Source organism: Bacillus rossius (assembly GCF_032445375.1).
Source record: "Bacillus rossius redtenbacheri isolate Brsri chromosome 4 unlocalized genomic scaffold, Brsri_v3 Brsri_v3_scf4_2, whole genome shotgun sequence".
NCBI lineage: Eukaryota > Metazoa > Arthropoda > Insecta > Phasmatodea > Bacillidae > Bacillus > Bacillus rossius.
The window spans coordinates 50,196,168-50,214,114 of record NW_026962011.1 but is presented as its reverse complement, the minus strand read 5'-3'; the positions used below and the strand labels follow the sequence as shown (position 1 = coordinate 50,214,114).

The following is a 17,947-nucleotide window of genomic DNA, read 5'->3' as shown; positions in this document are numbered from 1 at the left end:
CTGCACTTTGCTGCGCGCACGGGCGCGTTCGGTGCACACGCTTTTGCGAGACGTTGATGAGGCATAGCGGTCTATGCGACAGAGGAGCATTGGCGGTCGGCGTCAATTTTCTATAAAATACATTAAAAATATTCGTAATAAATTATACAGAGCAGCATTTCAAAACTTGAAAATTTCTAATGAGTTTGTTAAAAATAATGTTTTAACAAATCACTTGTAGACACACATACAAATTTTCACAGAGAGCTAAATTTTACTCCCAGTACATAAATAAATGACTTTTTTCAAGATGCAAATTCTCATAACATTATCAATTACATTTAGGTAATTTTAATTAACTTAAATCATAACGTACGTATGTTTGCATTATACAATGACAAAGTAACATGTCTGGTCCCGAGATGTGTATGGGTTCACCCAACAGGTAGCGTCTCATGTCGCGCAAAACATGGTTTCAGTTTATTTTGATGTCGCACTTCTATATATCTCCCTCCTTTTTCTGTTCTATGGATTGAAGCACTATGGCCGCAGCGGCGCGGAAATCAGATGTTTCCAAACATGGAAAAGATCAAGTCCGTCGAAAGCGTGACGATAAAAAACCAGCGGAGAGTTCAAAATATTACGTGATAAGCAGTGAGTCGGTTGCAATAACAGGAGAGAGTATAGGCATATCAGAACTAAATAGTGATGTTACAAAAGCCCTAAGCGAAGATGTTTCTTACAGACTTAGGGAGGTTATTTTTGTAAGTATGATCTCCCACATTGAGGTTTTATTTTACTTGATACCACTTGCCCCATTTAGCTCCTGTACATTACCTTCAAGCCTGCCCTCTCTCACGTACCGAGTGACTCCCTTTTCCCAACCTTTTACCTAATCTGTTCATGTCCAATTCCACAGTAAATCCCTCTTCAGCAATCAGCAGTGTGTAATTTAACTTGCCCTTTTCAACTTATCACATTGAATATAGTGGCAGATCTAGAAGAGGGCCATCCGTACACGATGGAATGTATTTGGTAAAAGTTCCGTATCACGTATCCAAGTTTTATCCCTTGGTACTGATGGCATGATTTTGTATAGATTGATCCTGTTTTACATGATGCTTGCTGTTTGATATTAATAATTTCAAAAGGACAGAAGGCAGGAGAGGTTAGTAAGGATGTACCAAGTGCTGAGCCGGGCGGGAGGGTGGGGAGAGCTGGGGAGACAAGTTGTGGTGGGGAAGCCTAGAAGTAGGAGTGTGAACACCAAGAAGGTATATAAGGAACAAAGAAATATGGAAAGGGGTAAAAAATGCTATGGTTGTAAGAATGATAGGGTATTAGAATGTGTTAGTTGAAGAGAGTGTGTTGTGTAGTAGTGTGGCTCATTTCAGGAGAAGATTGAGAGGGAAGTAGGGGTAAAGCTTGCCACCGTTTTTTTTTTTTAACCAATTTGCAGCAATAACTATAGTAACAAACCCAGGAAATAATAAAAAAATAACTTATGATATAACAACAATTATGATGGTAAGTTTAATTGGATACGTGATACAAAACAATTACTGAGAAAATGGTTGAAAGTTCTCAATTCTAAATGATAAAATGTAATTTTTCAATTTGGGGGTACCTAATTATCTAGGAGAGGGGCGCATACCAAGAATAACCAAATACATTTCTGAATTTACTTTCTGATACATTTTCTAATCATTCTGTAAATGGCATTGTGATATTTCAAGTAGTATACAGGTAATTTAAAGATTCATTAGCAGGTAAGTACATATTTAATGCTACAATTTGGCTTGAATGGTTGGTTAGGTTAGCTGTGTATTTAAAATGCTGCTAAAAAATATGTGAATGGTTAGTTATGTTAGCTACATTAATTACATATAATGTAAACATTATGTATTGAATACTTTTTACTACTGTAACTGACCTAACATGACCATAGACGTAAGGAATTGGGTCTGTAATTTTCCTTTCGAGTGGCAAGCAGGTTCCACTATTGTCTGTAGAAGGGTGGGCTGTACCACTGGTGTTATTGTAATAAGAAAACATATGTGCAGCTCTGTTTGCTGACAATGTTGGCAGAATTGCAACGTCCTGCTGCGACAGTGCAAGAGCAAGAAGCTGACGACGGACGTGGTCGATGCAGTCTTCAACACGTGTGGCGTCCCGCCGGTGTACGGGCACTCCGCGGTCGAGCCCCTGGGTTTCAACAACACCGTCCTGCCGAACCTGCTCGTCCTGGACGACGCTGAGATCGACTTGCCCCTGTTTGCGTCCAGCGTGGAGCAGTACGTCCAACCGCCCGACATTTCCTTACACGGTGAGAGCTTTCATACGTGGCGGCACGGACTTGATTCTGAAATGGAGAGAGGCTTCTGCTATAGTGCATCTCGTATGCATTTAATTGTACATTTACTTTGGTTTTCCAATGCACAATTGCTGCCGTTAATTAACACTTTTGTTGTTTCAGCGTGCTCTGTTGCGAGAGAGTACACCAAAGAGCACAAAAGTTTTAGACACAACTTTGTAATGTAATGACAATTTTTTTTTTAAATGTATCTGAAAATTTTTATTTTGTAAGTAAAATTGGGAATGAGAATTTTGGAAATATATTTTCATGTTGTATTTCATTGAGATTAACGTCTGATAATACAGTAAACTCCCGGTATACCGCGCCCCGATAGATCGCGGAATCGGGTATATCGCGGGTCAAACCATGTCCCCCAATCAGAAATGAATAATAATAATAATAACACAGTAGAACCTCGTTAATTCGTGATGGTCGGGACCGAGATAATCACGGATTACCGAATTTCACGGACTAGCGATTAAAGCCCGGAAGGGCTTGTCAAGCTTCTCAGATACCGGCGTGCAGCTGGGTTAAGGCCAAGGTCATGTGACGTAACATCTCCCGAGGCTTACTGCGCCTTGGCAGCAGATGGATAAAAAATAGTAAACTCTCCATTATTCGTGTTAATTGGGACCCGCCGATGCCCGGCTAATTAAAATCCTGTAAAAAAAAAAGTAATAAACCCGGATAATCCGTTCACTGTAAAGACCGCCTTCGAATTAGTCTCGGCTTAAAAAAATACGGCACTGCCTAGCCATTAGTTCACGGTCATTTACAACAGCCGAAGAGAGAAAGATAAGATCGTGCTGACCTTGCACCCTCCACCCTCCACCCTCCCCCTCGTACAACCGAATGCCAGCCAGACACGTCACTCGCCAGGCGCCTGCCGTGCGTTGGCGGGTGGAAACAAACAAAGGGAGACGGGAAGCAGAAGTCAAGACATCCCCCTCAAGTTTAAAGAGTGACAAATGTGACAGCTGAAAGGGGGACGACACAAAGGGTCGGTACAAACAGCGTTGCAGAGTTTGGCGGCCCATGCGAAGGCTTGCAGTGTTTGCCGGCCGCCGGCCCGCGTGACGTTAATTTTAAGCGCTGACAATTTTTACTTCTCTTTTTTTTTCTGCACTTTTAAATCGTCCCGGATTATCCGATTCCCGAATTAGCGCGTCACGGATTAACGAGTTTCTACTGTAATAATAATGGAATAAATGATTGACAGCCGATTAGGATAATTTTGCGTTGTAACTCACAAACTAAGCATCGGGCAGAAAAAAGCCTAGGCGTAGAAAATGTCCGCAGTGAAATTCTAAACAAGATATCTCCGTACATTATTTCTCTATCTTGTAGTGTTTTCAAATTATGATCCAATCCAGACCAGTGTTATTTTCTGAAACATTAGTTCTTAACATTTTTTTTAACCCACAAATAAATCATCGGACAGGGGACCCGATAAAGCCTACCGTCCAGCGACATTATCCAGCGTGACTCGGCTGGGGATTGATTTTGGATAGGTTTGGTTGACGGCAAGCGCTGGGAGGGGAGAGGCGAGCCGAGAATATGCGACCAAGACACCCGGGTAGATGGGAGGAGTGGAATATAAGCGCCAGTGATGAGAGGGGCGATTAAGCCGAAAGGGGGGAAGTCTGGTGACCTTGAGTAGTTCACTCATGTCCGTCTGCACACTTCTCGTGGTCATGTGTGTTGACAAGCGGAGACATATAAATGTTTTGTTACAACTTGAACCTACAGACGTAATATTATTCGTTGTATTATACACGTTCATCTTTTTACTTTGGTATAATGTTTTAACATTAAATAATAAAGTAAATCAGCTAGCGTAATTTTAATCTTTGCCGAGGAATTCCCAGTGGTCCAATACTTACGTGAACCATACTGTACCACGTTTGCCGTGAGGTAGTACACAAGCCCCGGAAATGTTTACGTGTAGCGGCCTCCCGACCTTTAACCAGAGGCTGGGGAATATAACACTTGCCGATCCGAGCCACATACACTCAGCAACTCGACACAGCGTTTGATGGAATAAGTAAAGACAACGTTTAACAGACTTTTTAATACGGCGCCACTGATTGCGCTAAAATTATTTTGGCGCAATTTTTGTATCCCACATGTGACCATTTATAATTTACTGTAAGCATGGATAACAAAGTTTAACCACTTTACACGATAGACGATTCTTTATTTTATATTGTACGAATGCTAGAATAGTTTTTCACGTATCTGCTGCATACTTCTGCAAAAGACACGCTATTTGTAAGTACGTAAATCTAGAATTTTTATTTTGTCAATCAAACTCGGTACTTTGCGATTCATATTCGGTTTGAAGTATTACTATGGCCTTTCTATTTAGAAGACTTTGACCACAAAATCGTGTGTAACCGCACACACTGCACTTACTTTGTTACGGACACTCAGACGAAGCAGATTCTGTGGCTGACACCACGAGACTGGCAGCAGCTTGTGTGCCGCACGTGTGTATGGCGGCGTGTGGCGCGCTCGTAGGCCGTGCGACAAACTGTGCGCGGCATGCGGAAAAATAAAAAATAAAATTCAACATTTAATAATTATATTTACAATTTATTATTTTTATTTTTTCACCCGCGTTTAGTGAAAACTGCGGATGCAAAGTCCGCACAAAGGCGGGCCGTCTATACTGTGCGTGCTTGCCGACCTATTAGAACACAGGCGGTGTTTTATGCCTTTTGACCTTGGTCACATCGAAACATCGCGGTTATGCAACAACGCGGGTAAAAGTTATGTCCCCCGACAACCGCGTTAAATAGGGAGTGTACTGTATTTAATTTTTATTTCTAAGGAGTTGTGATTGAAAGACACCTGTTTTTTTCAACATTTTTTAAAATTATATTTAATATTACAATTTTTTTGTTTTTTTGAACATAACACATTTTATAGCCTGCTTTGTTCTTAATAGTGACTTGACTGCTACACATAGTATCTCCTGTGAAATGATAATTAGTGTGAAGCATTTTTTTTTTCTCAGAATTACTAAAATATTTTCCAATATTGTCAATAGAAACTAATTTATGGTCTTAGAAAATAGAGATAAAAAAAAATGTTGATATTATCAAAGATAGGTTTACAAAACAAGATTTTTATTCTTAACAAGCTGAGTAGCATAATCCTGGCAAAAGTGGTCACCATTGTTGTATTGCGGGCCCTTACCCTCTCAACATAATAAAACATTGGCATACGTTATTTTATTATGTTTTTTGCTCATTTTCCGGTTTAAATGTAATTAACGGGTGAATATTTTGTTTCAGGAGTAGTTATGTGTTAGCAGTGCGTTTTGCTTTTGTTTCTCATTGGTTCATGTTTTTAAATGTGTGTTAATTTACTTAAACTGTAAATGAAGTGAATGAAGTGCGTGAGTCGTGGAGGCTGCGGGAACTCGCGATGGCTCGCAGGCGAGTGGGTGCACCCGGACAGCGGCGGCTCGGAGGGCCTCGCCGCCAGTCCCCCGGCCGTCAAGAAGGAGGAGCCTGCCGCGGGCGGGGAGAAGGCGGCGAGGAAGGAGGACGCCCCCGCCAGCAGCTCGGAGAAGCCGGCGGCCGGCAGCATGCACGTGCCCTCCTTCCTGGTCACCTACTTCCGGCACTTCGCCAAGGTCATCCTCTCCGAGTCCGACCGGCTGCTGCAGGTGCGTGTGGGTTTCTCTTACCACTCTCCGTCATTCCAGGAGAGGGATGCGTAGATCTATATAATGACAAAGCGCTGCGTGCTGCTAAAGACGCCACTTTTTTTTTGGTTTTGGGCGTTCTAAGGCTTGCTTTCGTTTTTTTCAACAACCCCTTGTGCCTGCATTAAATGTTCAAGGAGTTGCAACAAATCTGACGTGCTATAATTAAACCATGTGTTCGTCTTTACATTCACCCATCCTCATTCGCTATTTGTCAGAAAAGAAAACTGTTAAAATGAAACTGTTGATGTAAAAAAAAATGGCGCTTCATTATTCCATAATACTCATGCTATCATTAAAATAATTATATATGTATTGGTTTCCCCCCCCCCCCCCCCCCATCCCTTCATATAGTGTATATTTCAATGCACAGTGAAAATGCTTTGAATCCAGTATGTAAGGGACCGTGGCGATGATGCAGAATGAGAGATTTTGTCAGATTAGAGAATGTGAATATAGTTTTGACAGGAATGCCAAGTTTTAAAATGTGTGGAAGAGGAAAATGATGGGGTTGAAATACACAAGAAGAAGGCCCAATGAAGGCCAAGGAGAAGGTTGGAATTGCAGATAGTTACAGGTGGTGGAAGCACAAAGAAAGATGGAGGTTTTTTTTACTTTGCTGACCTGAAAACAGTAGAAGATGATATTCATAACTAAGTTTTAAAATGTGAAATGTAACTTGCTAGTAAACGGGAAACATTGTACTGAAACGAAAACTGACTAACAATAAACTCTGAGCGGAAGTAATGCGACCTGGCAACCAAGGTAACGCAAGTAGCTCGACGGGTGCAGGATTACAGAATTGATTGCTGGCCTAAAGATCTTTCACGGTTCTTTTCGTGATTATTTTGAAATGTCTATAATGTGTAAAATATGTAAAACATTACATCAGTACATTTTTTACAGTTATTTTGGCTAATTAACAGTTCACTAAATTAAAGTAAGGTTATTGCTTCAAGGGCCAAGAAACACCACAAAAATGAAAATGGCAAATACAGCATTTACCTCTGTACATATATTACTTACCAAAATTGTTTAAACTAAAATTGGGGGTTGCATTATAACAGCAAATTTGTATCTTGTCATTCGGTACAGCTTCGTTGAAAAACTACACTGTTATGGTAGGGTACCCCTACGTAACGATTTTGCCCCTAAACGGCAGGACATCGGCGAAACGTTCAAGTCAAGAGGGTTGTATAACACTCAGGTATTGAAAACTCCTATAGCTACAAGAGAATGGCTGGTGGCATCTCGTGAAGAGCTGCTACTGGAGAGATAACACTCTTTGCCTGTAAACTGCCAATGTGAACCTGTGTGCAGGTGTGACAGATGAGAGATGCAGAGTGGAGGAGGGGGTTTGTCGCAGGGTTCTTTCTTCTTCTTGTCACTGATGCTGCTGGGGCAGACACCCTCACCCCCTCGTCTCGCACCAGCCCATCGTGTGTCACCGCATTCTTTGCTTTTCAACTACAGCCATAAAACACTATTTTGTTTTCCAACTGCCACTTGGTGTTTCAAAAGATACCACGTAAATCACTCTACTGACGAAAATGTAACCAAGAAGGGTCTAGTAAATAAAAATATGTGTGGAATAAATTCAATAATTTAAATAATATTCAAGTACTATTGAAATATGTGCTTCCTCGGTGAGTCTATGTTCACTAGAATACTTAAATTAACTTTCCTATAAATTTCACATCAGACTAAGCCGCAGTGGAGCGTGGCCGGGTTTAGCTAGTATCTAAAATAAAACAAAATCTGTCAGTACTGTAGATAACGGTTTTTACTCAATGCAGTCACAGTACTTTAATTGACGTGGTTTCTGACAATAAGACATGACATATTATGATCGAAGTCAGCTTTTCAATAATGAAGATAATCGGTGAGGGTACTTGATGCACAACCCTGCTCATTCACTTGGTATCTTAAACAGTCATTAAATGATTTTTACTAGCCATGCCTGTTTCTTATGCACGATCCTAAAGATTACCAGTTTGTTAAATGTGAATAACATGCAATGTTTATACCTAATACAATAAAGTTGCACCCTACTGTCAAATCTAAAAACCTTATATAAATTTTTCTTAGAATTGATTAGATTCGAATAAATGAAAAATGCTATCAAATGTAAGCTGAAAAATGTGCAAAAAGGTATCCTTTAGAATTGAGTAAATTTGGTATTAAACAGGTTAATATTTTTAAGTGGGAACTTGTGAATGTTCTTGTATAAGGAATTTGAAATTACGTACATGATATTTTGTGAATTTCAGTGCAAGTGATGCTGTCACTGCAGGAAATGTCTGTTCAGAATTACATAGCTGGCGTGTGTTTGCAGGTGGTGCTAGAGGACCTGAGGAGAAACGTGAAGCTCGGGTTGGTAGTGCCTTGTTTCCTGAACTTGGTTGCATTCAGCCTGCAGAAACTGCCCCGCGGCACGCCAGTGTGTCTGAGGCTGCTCAGCATCGTCGAAGCCATCACCTGCAACAAGCACATTCAGCCGGAGGGCTCCATTTCCGTGAGTGCTGCCAGCGAAGTTGAAACTACGGCCATTTAGTGTTGTCGTGTGATACGGTGTGTGTTCTAAGTGTGTTTCTTTTTTTGTGCTGACAACTTGAGGTCTTATCATAGACGAGCAAGGACAAGATTGTATGGTGAATGGCGATAAAACCAAAATAACACCGCAAAGCGCGCCAGTATAACTTATAACGCTGAAATGCAAAATAATACACAGTTTTTCACCAAAATGTAACTAAAAACATGAACTCGCCAAAGATTTGTAACATCTTACCTAGGTAACAAGCAAATACCATAATATGTAATATGAAATTCAGATGAGAAATTTAATGCACAATTCTTTAAAATAGTGCCAAGCATAATACTATGTATATGCAAATTGTGTTTTAAACTACATTTGTGGATGCAAACCACACACAGTTTCCACACTCACCGCTACGATTCACTGCCGGAGCAATTACGTTGTCTATTGAGTGATTTATTATCAGACAGAAATGTTAAACCATATAATGAAATGGCTTAGACAAAAGCGAAAATAACTTGAAAAAAATACTAAATCCTGGCTTCGGATGTGGTTTTCGACAAAGGATTTTATTAGACTACTGTTAATCTTGTTAAAATTCATTAAACTGTTAATAATATAAAGTTTATCTTTGTCTTTGTGAATTTTGGTTTGCGTCATCCACCACAGCTGTTTTTTTTTTTTTGCGAATATCTCAAAACGCACCAGGCAATACTCCATTTTGGAGTCAGCATCCCAAAAAACACAAGGAATGATAATAAATCAGACTACTGATTTTTTTTTTTTTTGTTACAGGAGGCCTTCTGGACACTATTTGCCTGGCTTAATAGAGAAATGTGCTCACCTCATAATCTCGTTGAATGTTTGATTTTGCTGTCATTTCCATCACTGTACTTGCTAACCCATTTATTCATTCATTACATAAATTAATTCCTACTACAGACTATTAGTTTACATATCTTTTCAAATTTTTAAACTAATTTTGTGTTGAAACCTTTCTCATTACATATTATAATGTTTCCTTTTTATGACTGGTGTTATAGAGCACAATATAAAATTTAAATTTTGCAAGTTGATAATATATTTGTTTTTTCTTTACTGGATGCAGTTTGTACAATACTGCAGTATAAAAAGAAACATTTGATTTCACGTGATTTTCGGTCCTCTCTTGTGGACATAATTTTGCTGTGCATTGCTGCAAGTGGCATATCTTGCTGCAAGCTACCCTGCGGGTATGTGTCATGTGTCGCAGGTATCCAGACTGATATCCGTGCTTCTGCTGTGTGCTGTCAATGTGCAGTCACAGAATCTGGATGACTTCACCTTCAGGAGGAAAGCAGGTCATATGCTGGCTAAGGTGATGATGATAGCTTCTTTACTTTGATTTAATATTGTTACAACGACCGGAGTGGCGTACTGGCCACGCACTCTCTGGGGGAATCCCTCTACGACCAGGTTATGCCCGTCTCTCCCCCTCTTCCTCTCTCCTAGCGCCTTGCCAAGTAGTCTGGCGCCTTACTGTCTCGCCTGGTGCATTCTGCGTGTCCCGAGAGCACCATCGCGAGAGGTGGCGTAACTAGGACGCTATTGTTTTCACACCGCCGAGAGTTAAGGGGGGGGATTCTGACGGCGCGACACTTCTGAGGGCTGAGACCTTTCCCGGCCAGAATTTCGCAAGTTTATAAGACGCCAACCACCGGCGAGCAAGCGCAAGACTGGTGAGAGCAGTGAAGTGAAAAAGGCCTCGTGTGCGAAGGTTGGTGCATCTGGGACTGTCGTAGCACGAACGAGTGAGCAGTGCGAGGCAGTGTGTTGGGACAGAGGGAGTAGTAAGAGACGAGCGGTAGGGAAAGCCACCGTCTAGCCGAGCTCCAGTGGGGTGAAGTAGTGGACTTATTAATAGTGTAATTTCTTTGTGGACAAAATTAAATTGTTATAACACAATTAATTGTGTAAATATTAGTTAATAAATAAATCTTGTTATTAATTAATTTGGCTATGCTGGCTATCCTTTTGGACCTGTTTTCCCACTCATAACAATATGTTATCCTAATGTAATGCTTTGATAATACATATATGTACATTATTAAAGTTTGCATTTAATTATCATTTATGTATGTCACATTAACATCATAATACTGACTAAATAAATACCTGCTTAACTAATTTACTAAATACCGGTATGTTAAATTTTACATTTTCATGTTTTATTTAGCAACTGAAGTAATTTTTCAGTCTTACAACTGTGATTTGACGACTGGAAAAATGTAGTAGACGAGCCCAGCTTAACAGCAACCAGCTATTTGGAACTGTACAAGTCCAGCGGTGAAGTCACCTGCGTGTTTTCCAACTACATAAAATTATTGCAATATCCGTGATTAAATAATTTTATTTTTAGATGACGGTTCCAGACCTTCTTAAAACGATAGCTCAAATTTCATTAATATCTGAGATCATTGGTGTAGCCAGGATTTGTGTATGAGGGTGTTAAGAAGCATGGACCCCGCTCCCCCCCTCCCCCACCCCTCCTGTTTAAAGCGGGCGGTCCGGGGGTCCTCCCCCGGGAAAATTTGGATTTTAAGGTGTAAAATAGTGCTATTTTAGCAGTTTTCGGTACTTAATTTAAATATTGAAATGGTAAAAATTTTATTAATTTTAATATGAAATTTTTTTGAGAAATTAATTGAAGATTTGGTGCTAAAAGGGGGGGGGGGGGGAGTTTGAACCCCTAATACCCCACTCTGGCTACGCCCCTGTCTCAGATGATAGTTTGAAAAGTACCTACGTTGGTGCCAGAAACTGTCGCTGACTAGAGGAAGACACAGATACAGCAGCGACTTGCCGGTGACAGGTGGTGAGCGCGTGGTGACTTGCCGACGACAGGTGGTGAGCGCGTGGTGACTTGCCGGCGACAGGTGGTGAGCGCGTGGTGACTTGCCGGCGACAGGTGGTGAGCGCGTGGTGACTTGCCGGCGACAGGTGGTGAGCGCGTGGTGACTTGCCGGCGACAGGTGGTGAGCGCGTGGTGACTTGCCGACGACAGGTGGTGAGCGCGTGGTGACTTGCCGGCGACAGGTGGTGAGCGCGTGGTGACTTGCCGGCGACAGGTGGTGATCGCGTGGTGATTTGCCGGCGACAGGTGGTGAGCGCGTGGTGACTTGCCGGCGACAGGTGGTGAGCGCGTGGTGACTTGCCGGCGACAGGTGGTGAGCGCGTGGTGACTTGCCGGCGACAGGTGGTGAGCGCGTGGTGCCGCTCGGAGACCAAGCTGTACCTGGACATCCTCCAGAAGCTCGGCATGGTCCTGACCAGCGGCGGCAGCTCGCTGAGGAGCCACTACGGGGCGCTGGTGACCCTATACGCGCTGGGACCAGACGCCCTGGACCAGTGCTTGTGGCCGCACCTGGGCAAGTACCTGGCCGTCCTGGAGCCCCAGGTGAAGACCGCCACCTGGGAGACCCTGCAGGTGCAGAGGGCCCTCCTGGTGAGTACCTCTCTCGACTACCACCTTTGGCGCTGCAGTCGAAGAGAAATATTTGGAAATTTATGTTTTGTGGGTTTATTGTCTCAAAACCACGGAGAAAAAAAAACTTAATAAGTTGGCAGGTTGGGGTCCTGAAATGTCACAATGTTGTTTGAATATAAATAAAAGTTCTTTGAAATTTATGCTTAATTTTTCTTCACCAAAAATTATAAACACGACCAACAGTATCATTTTTTTTAACTGTTCCAGATGTTAAATAATTTTAACAGTGTGTTGGTTTAAGAGATACTATTTTTTTTTTGTACTCTAAAATGGAGTGCATCATACTGCAGCGGGGGGGGGTTTGAGAATGGTCCCTACCTATCCCTAACTGCAATACAGAGTGTAACAAGAAGAAAAAATAAAGGGTTCTATTACCCTATTTTAAGGCGCAGTAAGGTTTTGAAGTAAATCCAAAGTTACCAAAAATAACATTTTATTATAGACGAAACAGGTATATATATATATAAAAGTACAATTTTAGATAAAGGACATAAATAATAACAATACTGATGATAATAAGCTGCACACACTAGCTCAATATACCAATTGGGCTGTAGTAACAATTCCGTGCATAATAAATTATTCATGAGTCAATTTGGCACATGGCCACAAACATAGAATTCTTTGCATTATACATTTTTGTATATTTGTATATTTCAATCGCCTTAAATCTTTTACTTAAGTGTTTACAATATGATAACGTGGTTTTCGTGATTCATTTCCGAGATTTTCATAGTCCAATAAATTTGCAATCAACTGCATTTACACGTGAAATCTTACTGCTAATAAAGAGGGTATGAGATACAAATAATTTACATAATACGCAGTTTAGATTACGAGCATAACATTCGTATAAAACATAAGATAATAGTCTGCTGAAATACCTAATAGTGCAGAAAAAATCAAATACACACAACTTTATCCAATAGGACGAACGTTACTTGCGCAAGACCTCTGAACTGTATTAAACAGATGGCTATTCATGACTAACATGATATAAGGTACAACGTATTCTTTCAGCTTACGTCAGTATATTCTTATACCTATCGTGATTTTAGGAAATAACGACATAGCCTATATATATATATATATCGATTTCAGAGCAATACAAATTTAAATGGGCCAAACGCCCGTTCTACAACTCTATCATTAAACCTACTACTGACTTGAAATATATCAGACGTCTGCACGGAAGTACGTCGGGCAGTGACGTGAATGAAGCTACAATCATAAGCAAAGAAACACGAACTCTGGCGCACTACAACCGACAAGAGTTTGATGTAAGTAAGCCTTACTGAGCGCGACGCGAGTGCCATAAAAGAGAGAAATTCAAACAACTAGTATTCAAGTTTGCACTAAATAACAACGAAGCGATACGGTAGGTAACCATAACATAACTGAACCTACTACCATCTGACCGCATACGGACATAATAACCTTCCGAAACCTAACGACGGCGAGCGAGACCCTCTCGATATTACCACTAGCATAGATTCACCGTGTTTAAGCCTAACATCGCCTAATGCCCGACGGACTGTCGATCACTCCGAAGAGCAAGCAGACAGTGGCAAAACATGCAAAATCTGGAGTTTATATAGGCCTCTGAAACTACGCCACTAGGCGCGCTAAAATCGCGGCGGGGATGGAGGGAGTAGATGGGAGTGGGGATGGAGGGAGGGAAGGAGACTATAGGGTGGAGGGGGAAAAGGGGAGGAAGACGATGGGAGCGCTACCTATACCGACCGACAGTGTAGCCAACTGCTACAATCCAGAGTATGTATTGTGTTCTCCAGTGCAGAATTGACTCAATTTTAAGATACACCTTTACTGTGAATTTTAAGTTGAATTACTACTTAAACTCATCTACAAAAATTTTTTAAGAGTATTTAAGGCCTTAATGAGTAGTGAGGCTTAGAATTGTTTGAGACTTATGTTTGAGAGAGAGAGAGAGAGAGAGAAAAAAAACACTGTACCTATCATGGCAACAAGAAGAATGAGTTAACACTTATGCTTTAAATACAGATGTCACATTTGCGTGGTTCTGGTCTGATTTTTGGCAAATGGTAAATATTTCATGTTTTTCAGGGCATTGGTGGGTTTGCATAGGGTGCTTTCATTTCTCCCATTTGTTCATTCTGTCAGTGCATTTTTTTTATATGTATAGACTAATGACATAGACAAAAGAAAATTATGCTCAATTCTATGATTTCCTTGGTTGTAAGTACTATTAAGTGTCAGTATTTCTCTTGGATGTGTCCAGGTTCCAGGTGGTAGGAGACGGTGGCGGATCCAGGGGTTCACCTCGGAGGGGGGGGCACTCTAGGATATTTCAGAGTAGCCGGAGAAAAAAATAAATGTCTTAAAAAAATTACTAAATTTGTACAATTTAATCTACTGCTTGCACTACACGTAACACATCCCAACCACCAGATTTTATGATCCTACAAGAGAAATTCGTCAATCATATTAAAAAAATATTTTATTGGTTTCAGAAACAATCAGTTTTGTCGGCAATGTTATTGTAGCAGACGACTGGTTTTTCGGGGGAGGGGGGGGGGCTGAGCACTTGCCCCTGGTGCGGCCGCCCCCCTTGGATCCGCCACTGGCAGGAGATATGATATATTGGCCAAACACATATTTAATGACTCGACGTGGTGTGATGTTCGCAGATGGCGGCCGAGCTGTTCTGCTACCAGGAGTGGCGTCGGCACGGCGGGGCGGGCAGGGGCGCGCTGCACCAGCTGCTGTCCGAGCACTTCGGGGACGTCCTGTGCGTGGCCCAGGCACACGGGCGCCCCCGCAAGGAGTCCGGGGAGAGCCGGGCGCCCGCGACGCCCCCCGCGTCCTCGCTGGCCAAGCAGCCCGCCACCAACGCCTTCGAGCTGGACTACCTGCACTGGACGGCCATCGCGCCCATGCCCAGCGGCCTGGCGGCGCTGCTCCGAGCCGGGGGCCCCTGCGTCACGCCCCGGAGGAGGAGGCCCTCGACGGCCCGGCGCCTGACCGCCGACGCCGCGTTCGACCCCCCGCCCCCGCGGCTGGGGCGAGAGCGCAGGGCCATCGGCTTCTCGTTCGCGGGCTGCGGGCCCGTTCCCCCGCGGGAGCTGAGGAGGAGGGGCCCGGGCCCCTCGCAGGCGCGCTTCGAGCGGCCCAGCGCCTACCACGAGTGCAGCCGCCGCCTGCGCTGCGTGGGCCAGCTGGCGGGCAGGCCGCGAGGCCGCCTGGCCTCGGTGCGCGTGCCTCACATCCTGGACGTCATCTGACTGCTTCACAGCTGCGTCCTTGTGTTCGTTAACTCATCAACTCGGTTTCTCATGGGGGGAAACACAACTCCGATAAAAACTCTTACTGCTTTTCTATGACGTTGAAGACTGTACGTACATTTTCTTTTTTGTTTAATGATTTTCTTATGATTTACAGTGAAACTTTAAGACTATGCTAAACCGTTCATACATATACTTATTATGTGATGAATAAATTTAAAAAAAAATATATACAATAAAAACTTTTAAAAATACATATGTTGTTTTTACAGTGCCATTTTCTTTGCGGAGATATTTGTGTTCATTACATTATCAGCTCGGTTTCTAATGGGAGGAAACTCTTACTGCGAAACAATTACACATTTGCTTTTCTATGACGTTGAAGACTGTACATACATTTTTTTTTTTTTTTTTTTTAATGATATTCTTATGTTTTACAGTGAAACTTTAAAGACTATTAAAGCCATTCATACATATACTTATTATGTAATGAATAAATTTTAAAAAGAAATATAAAAATAAAAACTTTTAAAAAATACTTTTTTGTTGTTACAGTACATACCATTTCATTTGCTGAGACATTTGTTTTCATTAAATTTATATTTATGTAACATAACGATCTGATCTGGTTAGAAACCAAAAATATCCCTACCACTTGCAGTGCACTAGTCTTTCCTGATTACGCAGTTAGAGTGAACTGTATATTTCATTTTGGATTAAGTTATATGTTTTACACAATATATTTAAATTAATTTATCAGTGACGTGTTGATTTTTGATACCTTATCACAAAAAGGGGGGACCCAAAATAACTGGACTGTGAGAATATTTGCCATTTGTAGACGTAGTAGAGAGTTCTCCCACTAGATGGGGTTAGTAGATACTTTCACTAAACAGCTACCCAGACGGCATCAGTTTGTAGGTTAACGTTTGATCATAGTATTGTATTTCTGTTAATGTTCTCGTGTTTCACCAGAGAAGTCGTTATGGCAGATTTAAAAGAATAAAGACTGTGTTTCAAATTTGTTTCCTGCTTGAAAAATTGGCAACGGAAGCTTGCCAATGGCCTCAACAGGCTTTTAAGGAGAATGCTATGAGCCGTACACAAATTTTTGAGTGGTTTGGGTGTTTTTAACATGGTGAGATGAGTGTTGAAGACCATGTTCGTTTTGGGTGCCCTTCAACTCTCAAAATAATGAAAACTTTGAAAAAATCAGCCATAAAAATTGAGGATTGTCGTTTCATGATCGACGAAATTTCAGAAGAGACGGCGACGGGAGTTAGATAGAGCTCGTGCCAGCTGATTTTGAATGAGGATTAGCAAATGAAAGAAATTTTGCCGCTAAATCTGTTCTTTTTTTTTAAACAGAATAAAAAAAATTTGATTGGATTTGAGCTAGGACTTGAAAGAAGAGATTGAAAGTGATTCAAACTTTTTGACCAAAGTCATTACAGGTGATGAAGAGTTGATGTTACGAGTATGACATAGAAACCAAGTAAGCGTTAAGCCATTGGAGGACTCCCATTTCCCCCAGACCGAAAAAAGCAAACAAATGAGGTTGAATATTAAGACGATCGTTGTCTTTTTTGATGTTCGTGGAATTGTGAACCGGGAATTTGTTCCCCCTGGCCAGATTGGTTACTAGCACTTTTATTTAGAAGATTTAAGATGTTTGCGAGATATGCGGGGGAAATGTCCATACCTTTGGCGATCAGGTGACTGGTTACTTCATTACAACGCCCCTGCACACACTGTCGTACGAGTGAACTGCTGTTTTGCCACTCGGATGGTTTGTCGTTCCCCACCCTCTATTCGCCAGACCTAGCTGTTTTTTCCCTGATCCTGAGAACGAAGTGATGTGGAGGTGGTAAATACAGCTTCGCAATGGGCAATGGAGGATATCAAAGTTCCAGAGGTGATTCAAACAGTAGGAAAAAAGACTTGACAAGTGGATCGCATCTAATGGAGAGTAAGTACTATGAATATGACTGAAGGAATTATATAAAATAGGTAATAAATATTTTTTTATGACAAAAATCCATTTTTTTTGGGTCCCATACATAAATACCAAATATGTAGTGCAAAAACAATTTTACTGTGGATGTAATAAATTTGTGACAGTACCTACAATTTGGGTAGCAATGTACTAGAAGCCTTGTATGCCACTGACTTTCAGTGCCTTGGAGTAAATTCCGTCAAGTTTCTCTTGTGCGAGTTGAGTTGCCTTCTTAGTTTAACAGTGTTCCTTCACTTGGTCAGTTTTATTTGTAGTTGTGCTCATGCTTGGATTTTTGACTGCTTCAGGTTTAAGCCTTGCTGGACTTGTGCCCGACCTCTTTTCTATTTACGTAGTTCTCGTCTTGTTAACTCTTCACTGCGGTGACTGCGTTGTCAAGGGGATTGTGGCAGAGTTTAAGTAAGTTGTGATAGTTTTTGGTGTTGATTTGAGATGGGCAGTCAACTATCATCCCTGTACTTTATAGTTTGTTTTCCAAAATTTTGGTTTTGTTCCTAATACCTTCTGTAGCAGTTTTAGGTAGATTTCAAAGAAATACTACCTATAGTAGCAGTT

General features: G+C 41.6%; 1 protein-coding gene across 1 annotated transcript; it reads left to right on the top strand.

The window, feature by feature from the left end:
• Nucleotides 1-519: 519 nt before the first annotated feature.
• LOC134541982 (TAF6-like RNA polymerase II p300/CBP-associated factor-associated factor 65 kDa subunit 6L) lies at nt 520-15,833 on the top strand. The gene is made up of 7 exons (XM_063385754.1): nt 520-743; nt 2,068-2,305; nt 5,779-6,011; nt 8,386-8,565; nt 9,839-9,943; nt 11,822-12,070; nt 14,782-15,833. The coding sequence occupies exons 1-7, from the start codon at nt 522-524 to the stop codon at nt 15,373-15,375; spliced, it is 1,821 nt and encodes a 606-aa protein (XP_063241824.1). The 5' UTR covers nt 520-521; the 3' UTR covers nt 15,376-15,833.
• Nucleotides 15,834-17,947: the final 2,114 nt, after the last annotated feature.